Genomic DNA, 22,412 nt, shown 5'->3' with positions numbered 1-22,412 from the left:
AGACTCGTCCTCTCTCCTTTTCCGGACGAGGTTCCACAGCTCACAAAATTCAAAGGCAACAGGGGCCGCTCCGCCTCCTTGTGTGAGGGGAAGCGTCCTCCCAGCGCCAAAAACCAAACCCCAAGGCCACGACGGGGCTGACCCCGTCCCCTACGCCCAATCCATACCGCTACCCCACCCAGTGATAGCAAGCGCCCTAGCGCGAGGCGGGCCATTCCTGCCGCGCTCCACCAGGGCGCTACTCCTGCGCCCCTCCCCTCCCCTCGCGCGCCGGCGGCGAGTTCCCGCCTCCCGCTGTAGCTCCGCGCGCGCACCTGCCCAGCGCGAGCTGAGAAGGCGAGTCCCCGCGAAGGCGGGACGACGAGGGCAGGCTGGCAGCAGGTGGCCACGCGAGGCTGCCCAGTCCCCGCTGAATTAGCGGAGCATGTGAGCTCTTCCCTCGCAAGACCGGCTCGGAGTGGAGTGACCGCGCGTGCTGCGCCTGCTGCGCTTCCCTCCGCCATGGGCCTCCCTTTGCTGCTGGGGCTGCTGCTGCTCTCCCAAACCGGTAATGGGGCGTCGTGGGGGGCGGGCGCCGTTGAGAAAGGGGTCCGGTGCGGGTAAAAGGCGGTGTTGGATCTGCTGTATGTTTTCTACCCTATCCCACCCTACCCCACCTCCGTTCATGGGGGGCTTGCTTGGCGCCCCTCGCCGTCGTGCGGGGCTGGCTCTGGGGTTGCGGGCATAGAGAATTGGACACTCTGGGGCGGGTCAAGGGAGAAGTTGTGTGTCCATCCGCGCCTTTTAGCTTTTGTTTTGCGCCCGCTGTCTCCAATAGGACCATCCTTTCTCTGTGTTTTTTTTCCCTGTCCCAAGGCAAAGAGGGTCTGGAATCCTATGTCCGTCTTGCTGCGAGGCGAGCCCCCTGAGCGGACTTTGCTTCCATGTAAGCCCTCTCAGGATCGGGCTGCGCGTGTCTCTCGGCGGGGCGGTGTCTGGACAGTCGTCCAGGTTTCTGATCCAGCACGCGCTCGGCGTCGCGGATTTTCAGGCGGCGACGGGGAGGACTGTCTGACCACCCTGTTTGCTAATCACTTTGGGTGTGTTCAGGCTAGGCAGATCCCCGATGGCGTTATTGATGGGTGCTGGGAGAGAAAGGAAAGAGGGATGTACGATCATATAATAGGCTACGGAGGAACAGCGCAGTCCCTATTCCGCCGCTTGCTAACGGAGGGGAGAAAGTGCCTGTTGCTTACGGGGTAGCTGATTTGCGGGAATAAAGATTTGATCGCAGATTTCCATTTCGAGTGCCAGGCTGCTTTCTCTGTCGGAGAAACTTTCGGCAAGTGGCTGCCAAGCTGTTTGCCGGCCAGAGAAGGGCTGTGACCCTTTCCTCAGCCGTAGAGTTAGAGCCGCTCCGCCGCGCGCTGTAGGAGCAGTTTGCAATGTGCAACTCGCCTGCTCGATGGGGTCGTGTTCTTATAAATTGGCCCGAAATTAGATCTGTGTATGTTCCGATTGTGGAATAAGATCAGAAGGGTTTTTCACATGACGTTTATATATATTTTAAATATATGCATATGTATGATCTGCATTTAATTTGCATATCCTACACTGGCTATATTGGTTTTTAAATTGCGTTTCACACTTGTCAGGGGCAACATCAGGGGACAGCTATCTCCATCTAGCTTTGTGAGCTTCCCTGACAGATTTGTTTGATACAGAGTACTGTTAGGTGGAGCCTTGGTCTAATATAACATAGAAAGGTCTAATCAAACATGGACAGCTCTTGGGTTGCTAATGCAGGAAGGAAAGATGAAGAGGACCATTTTAAAATGAAATGCACATTCCATCTGATGTGAATTTTAGCATGGCATTATCTGTCATGCTGCTGCGGGTGGAATCTTCCAAGGATGACCTAGAGCTCTCCAAAGCAGCTCATGCCATGGGGCAGCAAGGCACTGGGGGATGTTGGACAGCCACTGAGCCCTAGGAAGCACAGGCACCTGAAGGTGCAGGCTTAGTTAGGCACTGGAGTGCAAGCCTGAGGAACAAGCACTACACCAGAGTAAAGTGATACTTGTGTGAAAAAAGCTATTCACGAGTAGACCAAATCCTCAGGCAACCCAGATGCCCCGCTGCTGTGCTCAGACTAAAAATCATTCAATTCATGGCACAAAGTGCTGTAGCCGTAAATTTGCTCCATTGCCCTTCTGACCGCATCCCTGTCTACCTAGCTGTTCAATTCAAGACCTCCCCCACATCTCACATTTTGACTTCAGATTGCCTTTGACCTTGCTTCTTAACCTGCCCCTGGGTTTGAACATGCAACTAATACCAAACTGAGTCCAGTACTGTCCATGGTTAACTGCCAGCTGCTCTGTCCTTGCGTCACCTGGAACAGGACATTGTAAACTAGGGAAATACTGGTAATGGGGTGGGGTTTTTTGTATCATGAATGAAAATATCACAAAAAGGGCTGTTGTGTTTACTGTATCTGTGATCTGAAAATATAAAACATACTTTTGTTAGAATAGCTCTAATCTGCTCACTTTCCTGCATTAACAACATTAACACATGCACAGATTGCATGGGAGTGAGTCAAAATGCTTTGTCAAACATGAAAACACTATTCTGTTTTCTACCCTGTATTAACATAATTCACAAGTGACTCATTCCAGACTGAACTAATATGAAGACTTCTTTTATTTTGGAAACTTGTATTCATCTTTAGTTTGCGTGGTAGAATTGAACTCTTACCTTTGGGATAAGGCAATATAGAGTTTTAAGGCTACAATCCTATGCACATTTACTCAACAGAAAGGATACAATGAGCCCTTTCAGTGGTGGCCCCCTGCTTGTGAGATGCTCTCTCCAGGGAGGCTCACCTGGTGCTTTTTTGCATATCTTTAGATGCCAGGAAAAACCATTCCTTTTCTCTCAGGCCTTTGGCTTATTAAACAACCTATGGCCTTTTAAACTGTGTGTGTTTATGGGTGTTTATTATTTTTGTTTTACTATGTTATGCATTTTTGTTTTTTATATTGTAAACCACCCTGTGATTCTCAGATGAAGGGCAATAAATAAATTTAACAAGTAAATGAAAATATACTGCTTGGTAAACAGGAGTAGGGTCAGCCTTTATGGAACCACATGCATTGTTCACTTGCAGGGAAACCAAATTTCCTTCCTTGGATCCCCCACAGAATTGGTTCACAAACTTTAATCTAGAAACATAACACAATGACGATTATATTAATTTTAGATAGATATACCACTGGCTGTACCACTGGCTGGATGCGGGTGGCACTGTGGTCTAAAGCACTGAGCCTAGGGCTTGCCGATTGGAAGGTTGGCGGTTCGAATCCCCACAACGGAGATTCCCGTTGCTCAGTCCGAGCTCCTGCCAACCTAGCAGTTCAAAAATACGTCAAAGTGCAAGTAGATAAATACCGTATTTTTCGCTCTATAGGACACACTTTTCCCCCTCCAAAAATGAAGGGGAAATGTGTGTGCGTCCTATGGAGCGAATGCAGGCTCCTATAGTGCAAGTAGATAAATAGGTACTGCTCCAGCGGGAAGGTAAATGGCGTTTCCATGCGCTGCTCTGGTTTCACCAGAAGTTGCTTAGTCATCCTGGCCACATGACCTGGAAAACTGTCTGTGGACAAACGTCGGCTCCCTTGGCCAGTAAAGCGAGATGAGCGCCGCAACCCCAGAGTCGTTCGCGACTGGACTTAACTGTCAGGGGTCCTTTACCTTTACCTTATTACCACTGGCTACTTTTAATGACCTGGGAGATATGTGTGACCACCTGTACTGAGAGATGTTGAATCAGTATCCATCACAAGCAGTAAGAAACACAATAAGAGTCCTGATAGATCAGATTGAAAGTACATCTAGTCTAGCATCTCATTTCCCATATCTACAAGCCAGCTGTCTCTGGCAACTCCGCTAGTAGCACATGAACACAACAGCACTCTCCTGATGTTGTTCCCCTTTAGCTGGTACTGTATTCAGAGGGAATCTGATTCTGGAGGTAGTATATAGCCAGCATGGATAATATTCTTGATTGAGTAATAAAGAGTAATTTAGTGGTAAAATGTGATGTTTAGCACTACCCATCTGCTATATCACTGACTTTCTGTGTGTATTGAAACAGCATTTGGTGGCATTATATCTGTCAGCATTTACTTCTCTATTGAAATTATGCACAACATCATAGCTAATGACCCTATATCCCTTGCTTCTCCCTTTTGCATCTCACAGGGCATTGGTAAACAGTATGGTAGTTAGCAGCATGTAGCATTTTAATCACCATGTAAAAATGGTGAAGGTTATTATTTTCTCTAGAGAAACTGCTCAGTTTCTTTTTTGTGGTTTAAACCCCTAGTTCATGCATGACCAAACTTGGCCCTCCAAATGTTTTGGGACTACAATTCCCACTGTTAGCTAGGGATGGTGGGAGTTGTAGTCCCAAAACATCTGGAGGGCTAAGTTTGGCCATGCCCGCCCCAGTTCATCTGCTTACCTGCCTTTGAGCTGTTCCCCTGGGCTTAATTGATCCAGAAAGGGTGATCTGTGCTGGCGCTCATTACCTCCTTGCGTCCTTGCTTCTGCAAGTGGCACCCTAAAATTCCAGGCAGCGACAGAGGATCTAGGCCGAGCATTGTCAGATCCAAGACATTACGCTTAATGCCGGACTGCAAAGGTTCATTAGAGCTGCTGTGGGCCTTGGGCACCAGATGACAGGGGAGGAGCCAACCCTGCAGTAGAACAACTGTCCCACTTCAGCTTCAGAGAGTGCTATAGCTGAAACTGGTTGTGCACCAGCAGCTGGTGTTGGAAGCTCCTTTGCAGTCCTTGTTGGGCACACTGGGCAAAGAGGGCCTGTTGCCTGACCCCTTGTTGCTTGTTATTTCTCTTTTTTCCCTAGGCAGGCAGCTATCCATCCTGGCCCCACTTCCTCTACTTCTGCATCTCCTCCCTGGTGCATGTCTCATTTGCAGCCAGCTTCTGTTTCTGTAGTAGGCTGCACTCCTGTTGGCTGTACTCCCATCCCCAAGGTTTAGGGGACTTCCTGCCCAGGTAGGACAAGGTTGGTGGTTGGTAGTGCTCCCCCACACCCAGGGGTAAGCCTATCACTGGCACAACACTTCCATCCACCTGGCTGCTCTTTGGATTGTGGGCTGTGATTGCCCTGATTAGACAGTTGCCTGGCCCTTCCTCCCTTCCCTACACGAATGGTTGTGGCATCCCTGCAGATGGTTGTGTTCCTCCTGCCATACGAGGTTTGGTGGTGGGAGAGACATGGAAGATGGTTGCAGCAGCTATACTTTGTAAGACAGTTGCCCCCTTTCCCCTGCATATCTCTGTGGGATGCTCTATAGTCAAATCCCTGCCATACATTTAAAATACATCTAAAGCACATGGCTCTCTAAAAAATCCTGGAAACTGTTATCTACCCATCACAGAGTCACAATTCTCACAATTCCATGTGGGAAGCCCATGTGCTTTAAGTGTATGCTGTGGAAGTGATCTGTCCGAATTTCATAAAGTCTGTTGTTAAGTGTATAGTAAGAATGCTTGGGATTCAATAGATGTTAACCAAGCCATAATAAAAATTGAAAATCAATATGCAAAGAGAAACACTGAATGTAAATCAAAAGCACACTGGGGGAAATGAGAGATGGTGGACAGGAATATGAATGTTTTAGAATGGGGCCATATTTCTATGTTGGGGTGGGGAACCTTTTCAGTTTGAGGGCCACATTCCCTCATGACACACCTGAGAGGGGTGGGAAAAGCCGGAGACAAAAGTGGATGGGGCTCTTATTTTTCTACCGAAAGCTCCATTCCCAGCCACACACATGCCAGAGATTTCTAAAGGTCCTCATGCGCACGTATCTTTCCATTTTCCATCCAGGCAAGGAAGAAGCTTTACCACAATCCAAGGGCACATTCCAGACAGACAAAAGCACTTGAGGGGAGCACCGAGCAAGGCTGGTGAGGGACAAGGCCAAGCTAGAGGAGTTCAGACCTCAAGGGAGCCCCAAGGGCCAGATAGATCTAGTGGGCCACATTTGGACCCTGGGCCTGAGTTCCCCCACCCCTGTTGTATGTGATAGAAATTTGAGGAGCGTTTCATTTCTGCAACTGTCATTTTTCAAGGATAAGAACATCTGCCCTTCAAGCATGGTTCAGTCTGCGCTGTTCTCCATTTGGCTCACATTCAAATATAGAAACCACTGCAGTAACTGGTTGGACCTGAAATGAGTCTATTTATTAGTGGTTATAGTAAGATGCCAAACGTGATACCAGGAAGTCTGTCTGTAGCTGTCATTTCTGTCACTTATGTAAGTATCAGGACGTGAGTCTGGAGCTGGCGCCAAATTGCTGAAGTGGACTAGAGGTTCAAACAGCACTGCTGTCAAAGACTGGGCCCATCTATTTCACCAAAATGTAGATTTCCACCAAAATTCAACACCAAAGTATAATCCTGCCCAACTGGACACTGCTGCTTTTTTTAAAAAAGGCTTTAGAAACTCTTGATTTTATGTCAGAAGAATAGATTAAAGTGTGGATATCTTCCTTTCTTCTAAAAAGCATTTAATTCAAGGAGTGGTGATCTTTACATGCTAGCAATTATCAATTGCCAACAGCAAGAGGTAGATAAATGTAGATTTGTAAAAAGAACTCTCATACACATCCGTTGGAATATCAAAATAAAAACCATACTATAGCAATGGGAGGAATTAAGTGTAGCACTATGGCGTTTGTTTTGTCAGAACAAGCTTTTCAGCTTGCCAGATGGAACAACACCCTTTCTCTTCCCGCTTTACACTGTTTTGAGACTTCTTCCAAATCGGGGACGAAACTAGGCTTTATTTCACCTGGGTCAAAGACCCAGTTTGGCACACCCCCACCCCTACATTTACACACACACACACACACACACACACACACACACACAGCCTCAGTGGGAGTCCTCTGGAGGCTTAACATAGGGGAAGAGAAAGACTACCCCCCTCCCCGTAGTTACAGCTCTGACTGAACTCACCCCCCCCCAAAAAAAGCCAATGGGGGGGACAGTGAGGGAAGTCCTGTTGCACTAGCTGGAGTCCTTGTCTTTGCTTCCTCCAGTAGGACTTGTTACTTGAATCCCACACATCTCTCTCCCCCCCCCCCACCTTGATAATATGAACAACAGGATAGGCAAAGCATACATGTGTGCTAATCCACATTAGTGATTGTGGCAGTATAAACATTCCAGATTGCTTGATTCAGCAAAAAGCAGGAGCTTATGCTTGTGCCCTTGAAGGGATGAGAAAGTGGCTGCAGTATGTGAATTTATGAAATGCTAACACACACTCTCTCTACTTGAACAGGAGGCCTCCTTGTTCTCTCTCTTGATCAGCCGCACACCTGTATAACAGCAGAGACCCTTTGCTTGGCTGAGCCTGCCTGCAGCACCGCTTATCAGACCTTGCAAAACTGTTCCCAGTCTTTTTCCAAGAGCAGTTTCCTCCCTGACCAAGAAACCAGGAACAGATGCTTCGCGGCAGGAACATTTGTAAGAAACAGTTATTTTCAGGAATGCAAGTGTCACCGGCGCACACGAAAGTTGGAGCAGCTGTGCCTGCGCATCTACTGGACTGTTCATTTTGGTGAGATAGAAGCTTTGCTCACTTTTCATTTTGTATTATCACTGGTGGCGGGAGGATAAGAATTGTGTGCCCCACTCCAGAGCAATACCGGAATATCTGGGAGAAGACCCTTGGACCTGATCGCAAAAACAAAACAAAAATATTTGCACCAAGTCAAGACTAGCAATTGTCTGGCTGACTAGAAAGCGTCTCCCCAGGGTCTCAGTCTTCCTACATCTAGCCTTGTTTCTTGAAATTCTTTTTAACCAGAGATGCTGGGGGTTGATTTTTGGATCTTCTGCTATGGCTCCTCCCAAAGAATAGAAAGCTATTAGAAACCCATTGCTTAATTTTTGCTACCTTGAAATTTTATTTTCCACGATGGTTTACAAAAAGAATAAAAACATATATATTTGAATGTTTACATTGACAATATTCTAAAATAGATGTCAAAATCAAAAAAGATCCCTCATAATTGTTTTTTAGACAGCAGGATATTAAGGTGTGGTTCTTCTCTTTCTGTTAATTAAAATCTTAAGCATTTCCTGCTTAGTTTTATGTGCCCCGGCCCCCGCATTAAGGAGCCCACTGGGAACATGTAGATAGACTTCTTTTCCACATGCAGCTGCCTGCAAGTGCTCTCCCACGCTGAAGGTGGAGGGCCTTCTCTGTTGTGGCCTCTCCTTTATGGCATAACATCATCATCAACAACAACAATTTATTATTTCTACCCTGCCCATCTGGTTGGGTTTCCCTAGCCAGTCTGGATGGCTTTCAACAGAACATTAAAAACAGAATAAAACTTCAAACATTAAAAACTTCCCTGAACAGGGCATTCTGTCCCTTGGGGCATTTTCCTTTTTTGCCAATTATTTTTATTGGTTTTCCAAAGTTTTCCTTGCACCTACATTAATAAATGTTGGTACCAGGCAAATAGTTTTCAATTCACCCAGTTTTTTATGAAATTATTTTTTAATGCTGTATCATTGTTTTTAATTTAGCTCTAAAAGAATTTTAATCTGTGCTAGATTGACATGTGTTTTAGCTTTGTATTGCTCTTGTGCTTTTATGTAAATGGATATGTTTAGAGTTGCATTCTGCTGCCTTGGTTACCTTTTTTAAGAGTTCATATTTTGTGATTTTCTGTTTTATTCATTACACACATAACTTATAGTGTGACTCCTAAGTAAATAAATTTATTTTGCACAGATGACTTTCATTTAGAGGTGTCACCCTATGAAGATACAGACAATGAAGACTCTTCAAAGACCAATTACGACAAACTGTCAACTAGGATTTCAGGTAGGACCTATACTAACATTTGGTTGTCTTTTCTTTTCCTCAGGACCTACATACTACAGCTGAGTTTTTTTAGGGAGAATGGAAATGTTTTATAAGCAATTTAAAGGTAGCGTCAAGCAGACTAATGCTAGGATGCCAGGGTAAACATATGGTCTAGAGGTGAGGCATATCAGTATAGACCAAAAATAAAACACAAACTCAAATCTGAAAGGCAGAAATAACTGTTATTATAATGTAACAGAAAGCACAAAGTATAAGACTCGCAAAGATAAAGTAGTCCTGTGAGGTAAAGTTTCCACAGAAAAAAAGTTTTAGTCAGAGAGGAATCTTCTGAGGGGTAACAGCAGTAGCAGCCAAAAGAAAACTCACTGGGTATGTAGAAGGTATCACACCTTTTGATGTGTGTACACAGAGAATAGGAGTGCGCCACCCACCAAAACTCTGGCCTAGTATAAAATCTTCCCAAATGAGGTTCTGCATAAGGGTAGAACCCATCCATGAGATTGCTTCCCCCAGCCTTCAAGTCTACTCTGATGCTGCACAGAGTATCTGGGTAGATTACTCAGGGCAGCAACACCAGTGTGCATGGTGCTTTTCAGAGCACAGAAGGACAAGTGCCTACTCCAAGGAGTCTACAATCTAAAGCTTCACACAGGGCAAACTATGAAGGAAAAGGAAGCAGGTGTAGATGAATGAATTTCTGAATTGCAAAGTGATATTGGAAATTGCTTCGACCACATTTTCTTCGTGTTTAATCCACATCTTCATGGAAATAATCTCTGGAACCCACTACATATTCTTGTCTTTCTGTGACTTTTGTTGGCTCCCATATAGCTATGGATAGGACAAATCCCTGCCTGCATGCCGCAAACGTTTGCCACTTGAACCACAAGTGCATGCGTCTGCGCTCACTCTATGCCCAGACCTGCAGCACAGAGACCACCTGTGATCGGCGCAGATGCCTCCGACACCTGAGACACTTCTTTGAGAGGATCAGCGCGGATTTCACCAAGAGCCTTCTCTTCTGCCCTTGTCAAGACGAGGTCTGTGGTGAGCGGCGCTGGAATACCATTGTCCCGGAGTGCTCTTTCCAGAGCAGCAGCAGCAGCAGCAAGCCAAACTGCCTCGTCCTGTTGGACTCCTGTCTGAAGGACAATATCTGCAAGTAGGTCTGGCACCAAGGGCGTTGGGGTGGCCGCCATAGTAAGCTATTAGTTGTATGAGGCACAAGTAACTGGATCCTCAGGCGGATTGTACACTTGATACAGTAAAAGAAGGAAATAAAACTATATGTTTCCATAATGCCTAACAATTTAGATAGTCCCAGTCTATACACATTTTAATTTTAAAATGCAATCTTATGTTTTTGAAACAGCAGATCAGGGAAAAGCATCACCTAAATCAGGGATGGGCAATTTCTACATACTTGAGAGCCACTTTATTCTCCAGATAGATGTCTGTGAGCCAGAGGTGGTCAGTTTCATAATAAAATTGGAGACCATCTAGTAAGAAGGACTTTGCTCTTAAGGAGAGCATATGCTCAATATGTATGTTTATAAAAGGTAAAGGATCCCTGGACAGTTAAGTCCAGTCAAAGGCAACTATGGGGTGTGGCACTCATCTCGCTTCAGGCCGAGGGAGCCAGTGTTTGTCCACAGACAGCTTTCCAGGTCATGTGGCCAGCATGACTAAACCATTTACCTTCCTGCCACAGCGGTACCTATTTATCTACTTACAGTGGTGGGCTTTTGAATTGCTAGGTTGGCAGAAGTTGGGACAGAGCAACAGGAGCTCACACCATTGCGTGGATTCGAACCACTGACCTTCCAATCAGCAAACTCAAGAGGCTCAGTAGTTTAGACCACAGCGCCACCCGGTCCCCTTGTGCGTTTGTATATTACATTAAACATGTGAGAGATGTAGGACTAACATGTCTGTTCTATAAAGTATTTTTGGTTAAGCCGCCAGTTGCCAGAAAACACTGCTTCAGGGGCCATGTAAGCCAGGAGCCATCAGTTGCCCATTCCTAATGTAGCTACAGTGGTGCCTCAGGTTAAGAACTTAATTCGTTCTGGAGGTCTGTACTTAACCTGAAACTGTTCTTAACCTGAAGCACCACTTTAGCTAATGCCGCCACGCCGACAGAGCATGATTTCTGTTCTCATCCTGAAGCAAAGTTCTTAACCTGAAGCACTATTTCTGGGTTAGCGGAGTCTGTAACCTGAAGCGTATGTAACCTGAGGTACCACTGTATTACTTTTAAGATGAAGATCTATGATGTTGCTTGGCTTTGCATAAAAAGTGACTTTGGTTTATAAACTACAGGACAAATGAATAAAGCAATCTCTGTGGTGGTAAAGAAAGCCCTCGTTCTGATAGTTGTTATCTTCCACCAGATCCCGGCTGGCAGACTTCCAAGAGCAATGCAAGCCTTCAGGCACATCTTCAGATGACTGCTCTCCGCACAACCATGCTGCATGCCTGGAGGCTTACATGGGGATGGTTGGTATGTGCTGGGCCCAGAGGAATTCACTGGGAGCTTGATGAGGGTTATACCATTAGACATACCTTGGGGGGGGTGGTGCAATGTAAGGTCCTGCCTTCCCGGTCTATGGAACAGAGAGTGAGAAAGGAGCGTAAGCTTCTCTGAGCTGTAGGAAACTCCCTCTTCTGAAGACTTGGTCCATCTTCCTTCCCCTTATAGCTGAATACTATTCCACTTTCACGTTCACTCTGAAGTTGGAGGAGGAACATTAACCATCAGTTTCTTATGTTAGGTGGTTATCAGCCATGGTAACGAAATGGAGTATCCATGTCTGGAAGCACTACACCTCTGATTTTGATATACTGATGCCAGAAACAGGATCACTATCCCCTTCATGCCCTGCCTATGAAGCATTTGGCTGACCACAGCAACAGTGTGGTTATGCTTTAGTTAATTACAATTTTTAAAATTAGATATATTTTTATACCTTTCCCTCCCGCCAATCTGGAGCACAGAGCGACTTCACATCAGAAATCCTTAGAAAGAGTTTGAGATTGGCAGGATGTTGAATTGAGCAGATTGAGATAGCACATTCTGGGGTTATGGAAAGCATGGCTAGACTGGTGGGTCTGTATCTTTTGACTCATTGGTATTCCATATGGGAAAATTCTGACTCTTTGTTTTTTTCGGTCTTGAAATAGGTACACCTATGACCCCCAATTATGCCAGCAATTCCAGTACTGACGTCACACTGTGGTGCTCCTGCAAGGACAGTGGCAATCAGAAGGAGGATTGTGAGCAAGTCCTCAGCTCCTTTGCCAGCAACAGATGCCTCAGTAAGTCATCCAAACATATGCCAGACATTTAGTCCATCTACCCCTATTAATTGTTATCCCCTTTTCATAATAATACTAGAAGTCAACTTTTATCTGATTAATTTAATTTGGCAGCAGATTCAGGACAGGCAAAACAAAGTACTTCTCTATCCAGAGAATTCACTGCCACTGGATTTTATGCATATATTAAATTTAAATCCACCTTTTCATTGAAGGCACTCAAGATAATGTGTTTTATAAAGGATCAGAGAAGTTCATAAAAGAAAGATCTGTCAACTTATTCGTTGTTTAGAAACATCCATAATATTAGAGGTTGTATGTCAGAAGTTGGCTACAAACAGAGACATCTTGTTCCGGGGTGGGAAATCTTTGGCCTTCCAGCTGTTGTTCCCATCATCCCTGAGGGCAAATTGGCTGGGTCTGATGGGAGTTGGAGTCTAGCAATAGTTACCCCTTCCCATCTAGCTACTGGCCTCTTGCCTACATACAAATTTACCAGAGGCATCTAGTCAGCCTCTTTTGGAAACAAAGGTCCTTTATTCTGATCTTTTAGGGTACTTCTAGGGTTCTTAGAATCATAGAATCATAGAATCATAAGAGTTGGAAGAGACCACAAGGGCCATCGAGTCCAACCCCCTGCCAAGCAGGAAACTTGTTGCTCATCCAAGTTATTATTGGGCTACAGCTCCTATATCTCCTGACTATTGACCATATTGACTGGTCAAGTGTTGGAATCTAACAGCATCTGGAAGACCAGAGGCTCCCCACCCCTGTTAATTAATCACTCCGGCATTTACAAATTCATTTGTTCTAACTAGTCCAGTGGACTTTACATCAGCTCATTGATCCTGCTGCTTGAGCATAAAATCAGATACTGGCCCTAACTTTGTCCAAGTCCTCCTCTCTGTCTATTATTGTCAACGCATCTCTTAAAATGTTTGGTCTTGCTAAGATTTAAATATTTTATGACTATAAAAGCTCACAGAGGACGTAAAACAGAACCAAAGATTGCTTGTTAAACATTTAATACCTCGGCTTCTTATCTGTTGATTATATTTATGGAAAAGTTTTTCATGCCCCCCCCTTAAGATTTGGGCTCTTCTCTGACCAAACGTGCTGCTCCCCTTTGGAAGGAAGATAAGCCATGCCCCTGCAGACATTGGCTGGTCTGTGTTCCCTGTATGCTCCCCTACAGCATGGAAACAGCAGCCCAGCTAAATCATGACACCTAAAGCACAGTGGCAAATTCCAGAGTAGACTTGCAGTGGATTAATTGCCACATGCTTCAGCAATCAAAAATCAATTAAAAAAATTTGTTGATTCACTAAAATCAATCAAACTGTACACAAGGAGTGTGCAGTGTTTTCTTGCTCAAGAGCCATATCCCCTCGTAGGCAACTTTGGGGGAGGGGGGCACACATGCCAATAAGTGGGTGGGGCCAGGGGCAAAAATGAGTGGATTAATAAAAGTGGCTCCTAACTTGGTTCAGCAGGCTGTATTCAAGCCATGCAAAAAGTCAGAGAATTCCATACAGTGGTGCCTCGCAAGACGAAATTAATCCGTTCCGCGAGTCTCTTTGTCTTGCGGTTTTTTCGTCTTGCGAAGCACGGCTATTAACGGCTTAGCGGCTATTAACGGCTTAGCGGCTTTAAGAAAAAGGAAACAAACTCGCAAGAACTCTCAAGACGTTTCGTCTTGCGAAGCAAGCCCATAGGGAAATTCGTCTTGCGGAACGACTCAAAAAACGGAAAACTCTTTCGTTTTGTGTGTTTTTCGTCTTGCGAGGCATTCGTCTTGCGAGGTACCACTGTACATGACTACACAAACACTTCTCTCTGTCATTCAGGCAAGCAAGAGGCGATGGTGCAGTTCAAGGACATATTTGAGTCAGAGAAAAGCACTCAAGAGCACAGAGCAGGGCTGTTGAGAGTGTGGCCTGGGAAGGAGGCATGGCTTGGGGTGATTCATGGGGTTTGGAAGGGCCCCTGGAGGGCCACATTTGGCCCCTGGGTCTGATGTTCTCTCCCCCCGCAGTAGATGCATGCATAGCCAAAGCTGAGCAGAAAAGGTCTGCTGGCTCCCTCTCAGGCCATTTCCAGGCACCAATGCATGGCTGTCTTACAATAATTTATCCTGAATGTGTAACCTGACTCTGTATACATGCATTCAGGTCCTCACACAATCTCCTGCGTGTTCTCTGCTTTACAGGAAGTGCAATCCAGTCTCAGATGATCTTAAACCAGAGGAATATGGAGGTTCAGGAGCAGCTGCAGTTCACACCTTCCCTGAATTTCCAGGGAGATGCCACCAGCACAGATGGCACAGTTTTCACTTCAGAAATGCGTTGGGTACGAACCGTTCCTTCTGTTTGACACAAAGCCAGCTTCTTCTGAATCCGTAGCAGGGCTATGGGGAACCCGTGGCCCCACAGAAGTTGCTGGTCTCCAAGCTCCCATCCACCCAGTAATGAGAGACGATGCAGCTGCAGTCCAGCAACATCTGGAGGACCACAGGTTTCCCATTCCTGATCCGTAGCGTAAGTGGAATCAGGTATGTTGTTATGCGCCTGTAAAGCAAATGGTTGGCATAACAAGGTTGCTTTAGTTAAGCTTGTTCTATTGTGAGAGAAGGTTGAGCAAAGAAGATGGCACCTTTGTTCCCAGGGATGTCCTCAGGTCTTCTGAGTAGAGCAGGGGACACCATGCAAGTGGAAATGGTGCTGGTGTGGAAAGGAGGGATTCAAATGAGATGTTGTGACGGACAGCAGATGTATCCAGTCATGAGTTCTCTCTCTCTCTCTCTCTCTCTCTCTCTCTCTCTCTCTCTCTCTGCCTTTCTAGCAAGCTGAGAAAAGTAAGATGCAGCCCGAGGTCCTCATGCAAGACGGAAGATCGTTTCCTAACTCTGTCTACTCTGGAGCTCATCTTTCTTCACTCACTTTGACCTTCACGCTGCTCCTTCTGTTACTTTGTCCGCCATAACATCATACATCTGGCATTGCTCCTGACTTGTATTTCCATGAGAAGAGAAACTGGACATTGTTTCATGCCAAAGAGGAAGCACTGACCACTGCAAGCCTCTTCCCAGTGCTCACCCCCTTCTGCCTAGAACTCTGTCACTTTCACTCGCTGTTCTATGCAATGTTGGCCTGCCTGTGAAAGGAGCAGGGGTGCTGGTTCTCTTTCCAGTGCCCACAAGGAAAAGAAAGCAGGCAGCTTGGAGATTCTAGAGACCTATTGCCTTCCAATATTTTTTATTTTAAGAGGAAGGCACCCATTGCCTCTAGACTAGCAAATGAAATGCTATTTCTGGCTTCAGGCTTCTGCCCCCAAATCTGGATTCTCTACTTTTTGGTGGTGTTCAGGACCATGTGTGTACGCATGTCCATTTCTTTAGACATACAAAACAAAACTTGGCAGTGATGCTAAATTGTATCCTCTGCACTTAACCCTTTCTGCCCCTTTGTTGTGACTCATGAGACATTTAACACCTCCGAGCTAGGCTGGGCTTCTGTATTCATCTCAGTAACTTTCCTGTCTGGTATTATATGAGCCTTCTAGGCTTTCATAGGAATTTGCATGCAGGCTTACTAAGATTTTGCCCACCAGAGTTTCCTCGGAGCAATGAAGTCTCTCCCCTGAGCTGCAGAGCAAATATTTTTTCCCATATGTGGCTACCAAGCATCCCTCCACATGTGTTTCTCTACATTCTGTAGCACCAGACATTTATCCATAATGTAATAATTCCAGATGTAAAAATTTGTGTGGTGTAAACTGCTGTTCATTTGTGCTGCAGTGGAATGTTGTCCATTTCTAGGCACACGTTAATAATTCACACCCCCATTGTGTCACCACTTCCTTGTTGGCTGGCTTAAATTTTTGGAAGAGGTAGCAAGCTAACTGCTACAACCTCCCTGTGTTGCTGTTTGGTGGCTGTGAAAGATGCAGTCAGTATTGCATCTTGTTTCTCTCCTACTCCCCAAGAAAAATAGACAATGTTGTGGTTGCCAAAGTTTCCTGCCCTATATTTGGGAGTGGGTGGGGAACAAGGGCACAATCCATCTTTCTGTGAATGTTCTACCACATCAACCAGTGACGATAATGCCTCTGTGAATTTCATGTTTTTCTCATCCAGGTATGAGTTACTTATTTGTGTCCAGTGAAGGGGTCTCTGTACTGCCCACCAGCATAGGCTCTGTTTCTGTGTACATTTACTGGTAGATTTTGTCTCAAACATTGAGGTATCATTTGGAAAGGCCTGCCATCCATTCTGCAGTAGTAATGGTGTTTGTTATTATTCCAGCTCTTTACTGAAGGCAAAAAAGGATTTGCTTGTACAGTGGTACCTTTGGTTGCGAATGGGATCCGTTCCGGAGACCCATTCGCAACCTGAAAAGAACGCAACTCGCATCTGCGCACACACGGTTTGCGATTTCCCGCTTCTGCACATGCGCGTGACGTCATTTTGCGCGTCTGTGCATGCGTGCGCGGGGAAACCTGGAAGTAACCCTTTCCGGTACTTCCGGATCGCAACGGGACACAACCTGAAAACATGCAACCTGAAGCAAACATAACATGAATTATGACTAGTGTTTTTAAAATGTTTGTAGCTAGTTGTAGCTGTACAAATAACTTTGAAAGCATGTCTTCTGAAAAACAAAGCAAGGAATGTGAAAGGGTTACAATAAAAGTTTATTGGTTTTTTTTTAAAAAAAGAAAACAAGGAAAAAAATAAATATTGGGTTTGGCAGTGTAATACTGGCACAGAATATGTATTGGATCCAGACCTTGGAACAGGCTTAGTATCCATATAAGCTGAAAGCTTTCGCAACAGTGCAAATGTTTTTACAGCATTCCTTAGGGTAAGCAAGTCCTGAGTGGAAAATCATGGGAAGTCTTAAACTTCATTTGTAAATGCTTTCTCATAAGCCAATTTGCATTTCACTACACTGTTCAGTTTCCAAATCACGCTTACTTATACAGCATAGCAAGTTACAAAAATAAATTCAGCAATTTTATCCAGCTAAGAAGCATACTTATTGTAAGATTTCAAGTCCACAACCCAGTCCACAATAGGTCCAGTACCCACGTGCAGTGGGATTGGTCCCAGTAGAGCAGGGGTCACCAACCTTTTTAGGCCAGGGCATACTTGTGAAATTTTGAAAAACTGCTGTGAGCACCAGTCATAAAATGATGGCTCCAGAGGTGTTTAAATTACACAAAATGGCTACCTTGGGGCATGGCAGAATATATAATGGCTGCCACATCTAAAAGAACAGAAAAGGAGACAGGGCCACAAAATGGTGTGGGAGTGGCCCACAACAGTGCACACAGCCCTGCCATCAATGGGGGGGAAAACCTCAGCCTCTTATGCATTCAAAGAGGCTGTGTTTGGAAATGTGGGCATGTTTTTAGACTGGGGGGCTCAGTGCAAGCAGCAATTGAGCAAAATATTGCGCATTGGATTTTTAAGGGGATTATTTACGGAGACCTTACATGGGAACCATAGGAGGTACTTGCAGGCATGCTGGCAACCCTTGCTTGAGCTTTGTTTTTTTGCTCTCCCTGGTTAGAGTAAATGGGTGCCTTCTTAGGTCCACGTACCTGTCTCACCATCCTCTTTCAGCCCCGCTTCCTCCTGTCACTTTGCTATAAATTACTTGTACTCCAGAACATAAACTACTTGCTCTGTGGAGGGAGAGAGGCTGTATGGTCGTAGAGAAGTGTGGTCCTTTTCTCCTCCTACATGGGTAAATGGGGGAAGAGGCAAAACTGCTTGCTGGATCTGCAGTGGACTGGATCACGCCCCAACTGCTTTTATTTCTAGTACATTCCACTGAAATTTCATTTTCCGTATCTGGCTGAAGTGACACAGTATTGAGTCTCTGTTGACTTTTCAATGTTGTGACGTTATTTCCTGCTACTTAACATAGTAACAGTGGTAATTTGTCTCTATTGAATACACCAGCAACTCTCATGCCTTTGTTAAAGCTTCAGGGCAATAGAAATCTCTAAAATGTTATCCGTCTTCAAAATACAATTTGGGTCTCTTGGCAAACAGAGGAAGCAGGAGCATTGAGAGCTGCTGTAATGTACATTGCAATATCTTACAAATGTGGTTCAGACTATAATATCCAAAATAAAGTTTATCTTACAACTCTGGGAGTTCCTTTCCTTTACGTTCAGCAAAAAATGCACAGAATGTCAGTTCTATCTAGTGATGGCACAGTGCAGGCAGCTCTCACGCAAAAGGTTTGAAAATGGAACCAAACCAGAGATAAATGTCTAGTCTCTCCTGGCAACCTATGGTGTTAGAATTCAATTATGTTTATATAACTTGACACAGGAAGCATTGATCCTCAAGCCTCAACTTCTCTATGTGTTGGCATTCATCTGCCTCGAGAGACAATGGAGTGTGCCTCCGGGGGTGAAGTCAAACCGCTGTGCTAGCAGCACCAGTAACCTCCCCAGGGTGCAAGTCGTGGTGGTGTGTATGGAGATCCTGGGCTACGCAGACAACGACCCCCTCTTGGCTTCACAGACGTAGTCCAAAGACAAGCAGAGCAATATGTTCAGCACCAGCTTGGCTGCAGGAGTTGCCAGAAGGAGGCATGCAAGATGGCACCCAGCCCTTTTAGGGACTCCACTCCAGATTTGTGTAGGGTTTACGCCTTAGCCTTTTCTTCTCCTAAAGATAGCCCGCAAGGCAGCAAAGGTTTAGGGTAAGAGTTTTCCTTCTAGACTGGCTACCTTCTCAGGTTGACAAGCCCCATCTGCCCCTCACTTCCCTCTACAGCACATGCAGAAACTGCCCTGGTGATGCAGGAGAGGGACCAGGCAATCACTTGCTCAAGGCCATGCTATGAAAATACAATTTATTGTGATTCAGGATTTCGGAGATAACCTGTATCTATAATGCTTCCATCACACTTGCCAACAAAGACCAGTCTAAGAACTTGGTGAAGAAATAGGTTCATCAGTGTGCCAACTTTGTTAAACAGATACTATTCCATAGGTTCGCTATTCCTCTGGAGATGGGGAAAGGTTAGGTTGGTTGTTTCATCATAGCCTTGGGAGAGTTGATTCGGCATGTGTTCCTGTTAAAGCCCTGGTTGAGCTGTGGAAAAAATGAGATAAACCAGATAACGGATGTGATCTCTTCTAAGTACACACTCTTGAATGGCTTTCTGGTACCCCAGGGAACTTGGAGTAATAGCAGCAGGGATAATTAGTAGAATGTAAGTGGAGAAAGGCACGTTCTAAATGTGATCAAACACAGGCTAGATCTCACTTTAGATCATACTTGGTGGTGATAGTTGCAAAGAAAGAAGTCTCACCACTATTGCATCCATACACTGCAGTCCAGTGGAACTGTTTAGGTAGCAAGGAGTCTGCAGAGTGTTAATTCCCAGTGTGAACACCAACAGGTTACAGATGGTTCATTGTGACTTATTTGCTAAGCACTTCGTGGAACATAGAACTCGACATGCATTCCAAACTGCACCTGACATGCATCTTCTACATGCAGGTTTTCTGTGTTGTTTTTTAAAATGCAAATTGAATTGGCAGGAGAGGGGAATCTGCTAATTAACCTCTTCCTTGCTAAAGTCTTAACCACTGCTGGTGGTTACGTTCCAGATGTTTCTGGATGACATGACATAGCAGATTGCCCTGGTAGATGACCTACATCAGGAGAAAAAGTCTTCTGAACCTCTCAGCAACTTTCAATACCATCAGTCCTAGTATTTGGGACAATATGGATTGGGAATTAGATATACTGTACTATGCTTCTGTTGTTCCACTCCTATACACAGGTCTCATAAAGTGGTGGGGGAAGACTTTGGCTTTGTGCAGTGGTATCTGTGGCTATGGAGCAAACTTCTAGGAGAAGTTTGGAGCTAGGTGTTGTTGGCATATCAATGACACCCAGTTCTGCTTTTCTTATAATTTACAGTGGTGCCTCGCAAGACGAAATTAATTCGTTCCGCAAGTTTTTTCTTCTTGCGAGTTTTTCGTCTTGCGAAGCACGGTTTCCCATAGGAATGCATTGAAAATCAATTAATGCGTTCCTATGGAAACTGCTTGCCAGGCTGGCGGTGCGGAGAAGGGCTTTTCTCCCCACCGCAAGCCTTCAGGACAGGTACGGGAACAGAGGGGAAGGGGCGCAGCGCTTCTCCTCTGTTCCCGGGGCTTGCGGTGGGAGGAGGGTTTTTCCTCCCCACCGCCAACATTCAGAACAGCATTCTGAATGTTGGCGGTGGGAAGGAAAACCCTCCTCCCACCGCAAGCCTTCAGGACAGCCATCCGAAGGCTGGCGCGGGGAGAAGCTCTCTCCGCCCCACCGCCAGCCTTCGGAGCAGCCTTCCGAAGGCTGGCGGTGGGGCAGAGAGCTCTCCGCCCCACCGCCAGCCTTCGGAAGGCTGCCCCGAAGGCTGGCGGCGGGAGGAGGGCTCCCCGCCCCACCGCCAGCCTTCGGAAGGCTGCCCCGAAGGCTGGCGGCGGGAGGAGGGCTCCCTGCCCCACCGCCAGCCTTCGGAAGGCTGCCCCGAAGGCTGGCGGCGGGAGGAGAACCCTCCTCCCATCACCAGCCTTCGGAGGAGGTCCGAGGACAGTGGGGAAGACGCGCTGTGCTTCCCCGCTGTCCCGGAGATTTCCCTATGGGCTTTCGTCTTGCGAAGCAAGCCCATAGGGAAATTCGTTTTGCCAAGCGCCTCCAAAACGGAAAACCCTTTCGTCTAGCGGGTTTTCCGTCTTGCGAGGCGTTCGTCTTGCGAGGTACCACTGTAGATGTAGCAGTGGATGTCCTGAACAGATGCCTTCACTTAAAACAATAGGTTGGCTAATAAGCTAAACCCAGACAAGATGGAAGCAGTGCTGATGAGTAGGGCTTGGCAAGTCCTATTTAAGTCAACAGCGAGTGATAATGGCTTTGTGTGACAAATGGCATCTGTGGCACACAGTCCCATTCTTCAACTGCTTTGCCAGCTGCACCTCATCTTCGAGAGAGCCTTCTCACAACTTTCCATACTTTGGTAACACGCAAGAATTATTGCTGTGGTGTTTGCACATGGACTTTCCTTTGAAGAACATTTGGAAACTTCGGTAGGCTCAGATTCCAGTGACCAGGTTGCTAACAGGGATCTACTACACTGCACCCATTTTACGGGTGCTAAAATATATTTGCTGGCTAGCTTGTTTCCAGGTGTGGTTCAAAGGGTTGGTTTTGTAACTTGTAAAGTCCTGAACAGCTGGGGACCGGGGGGGGGGGGCTCAAGAGGGCTGTGGTCAGAGTTCCCACAGTTGCCTGGCACAAACATTCTATATCCTTCAGGCGCCAGATTAAAACTGTCTTATTTGCCCATGCATTTAGCGGATGATTGCTTATTGCTTACTTATTACTCCCTTTTATGCTTCCCTTATCTGCTTTTTCTTTTCAGTGATTGATTTTTTTATTGTTTGTTTTTATTACTTGATAAGCTGCCTTGGTTGCTTGAAAAGCTTCCATGAAAGAAATTAAATTCTCTAAAATTATTCTTAATAATCCAATGACAATACAAGGCAGCAAGCAACCAAAGTTCACTAAGCCCCCACCCCCCAACACTCCAAGTGTCCCTATTTTCCAGGGACAGTCACAGGTTTACAGAAACCGTCTCAGTTTCTTATTTGATCTCAGAATGCCCTACTTTTCCTTAGGACGTCCCTATTTTCATCAGAGAAATGTTGGAGGGTGTGGAGTTATGCGACCCCCAAGCCAAGGAGACAAGTAACTATAAAGCTTTTTAAAGACATCTGAATGCAACCCTGTAGAGGGAAGTTTTTATGTTAAAACATTAATTTTATTAAATTTTTATATATGCTGGAAGCCACCCAGTATCTGGGCAACCCAGTCAGATGGGCAGGGTGTTGTTGCTGTTGCTGTTGTTGTTGTTGTTATGTCACACAATGCTTTTGGTTGTGTATCCAATTGATCCAATATGCTTTTAAATGTACTTTTTAAAACGTATACTTGCTTTGGAGTGCTTTATAAATCAATACTTAATTGCTCAACTTATTAATAAGAATTAATACTTCGCTTCATTTGTTAATTACTGTATGACACCTTGTGAAGACTTTATTATAAAACGCAGGATATAAATACATCATATTAATAAAATACAATTAGAT

At 45.5% G+C, this 22,412-nt stretch overlaps 1 protein-coding gene across 2 annotated transcripts; it reads left to right on the top strand.

Annotated features, from left to right (window-relative positions):
• Positions 1-18,405, top strand: GFRA3 (GDNF family receptor alpha 3). Of its 2 annotated transcripts, none has more exons than XM_083488456.1 (8): positions 1-547; positions 7,368-7,646; positions 8,835-8,927; positions 9,762-10,092; positions 11,324-11,433; positions 12,114-12,248; positions 14,458-14,597; positions 15,090-18,405. In XM_083488456.1, the coding sequence occupies exons 1-8, from the start codon at positions 502-504 to the stop codon at positions 15,228-15,230; spliced, it is 1,275 nt and encodes a 424-aa protein (XP_083344582.1). In that variant the 5' UTR covers positions 1-501; the 3' UTR covers positions 15,231-18,405. The 2 variants fall into 2 exon arrangements, with proteins under 2 accessions (XP_083344582.1, XP_083344581.1); XM_083488455.1 differs by lacking the exon at positions 1-547 and adding an exon at positions 4,492-5,985.
• The last annotated feature ends 4,007 nt before the right edge of the window (positions 18,406-22,412 follow it).

This window comes from Podarcis liolepis (assembly GCF_965112155.1).
Source record: "Podarcis liolepis genome assembly, chromosome: 2".
Lineage (NCBI taxonomy): Eukaryota > Metazoa > Chordata > Lepidosauria > Squamata > Lacertidae > Podarcis > Podarcis liolepis.
This window is presented reverse-complemented; position numbering and strand designations above follow the sequence as displayed.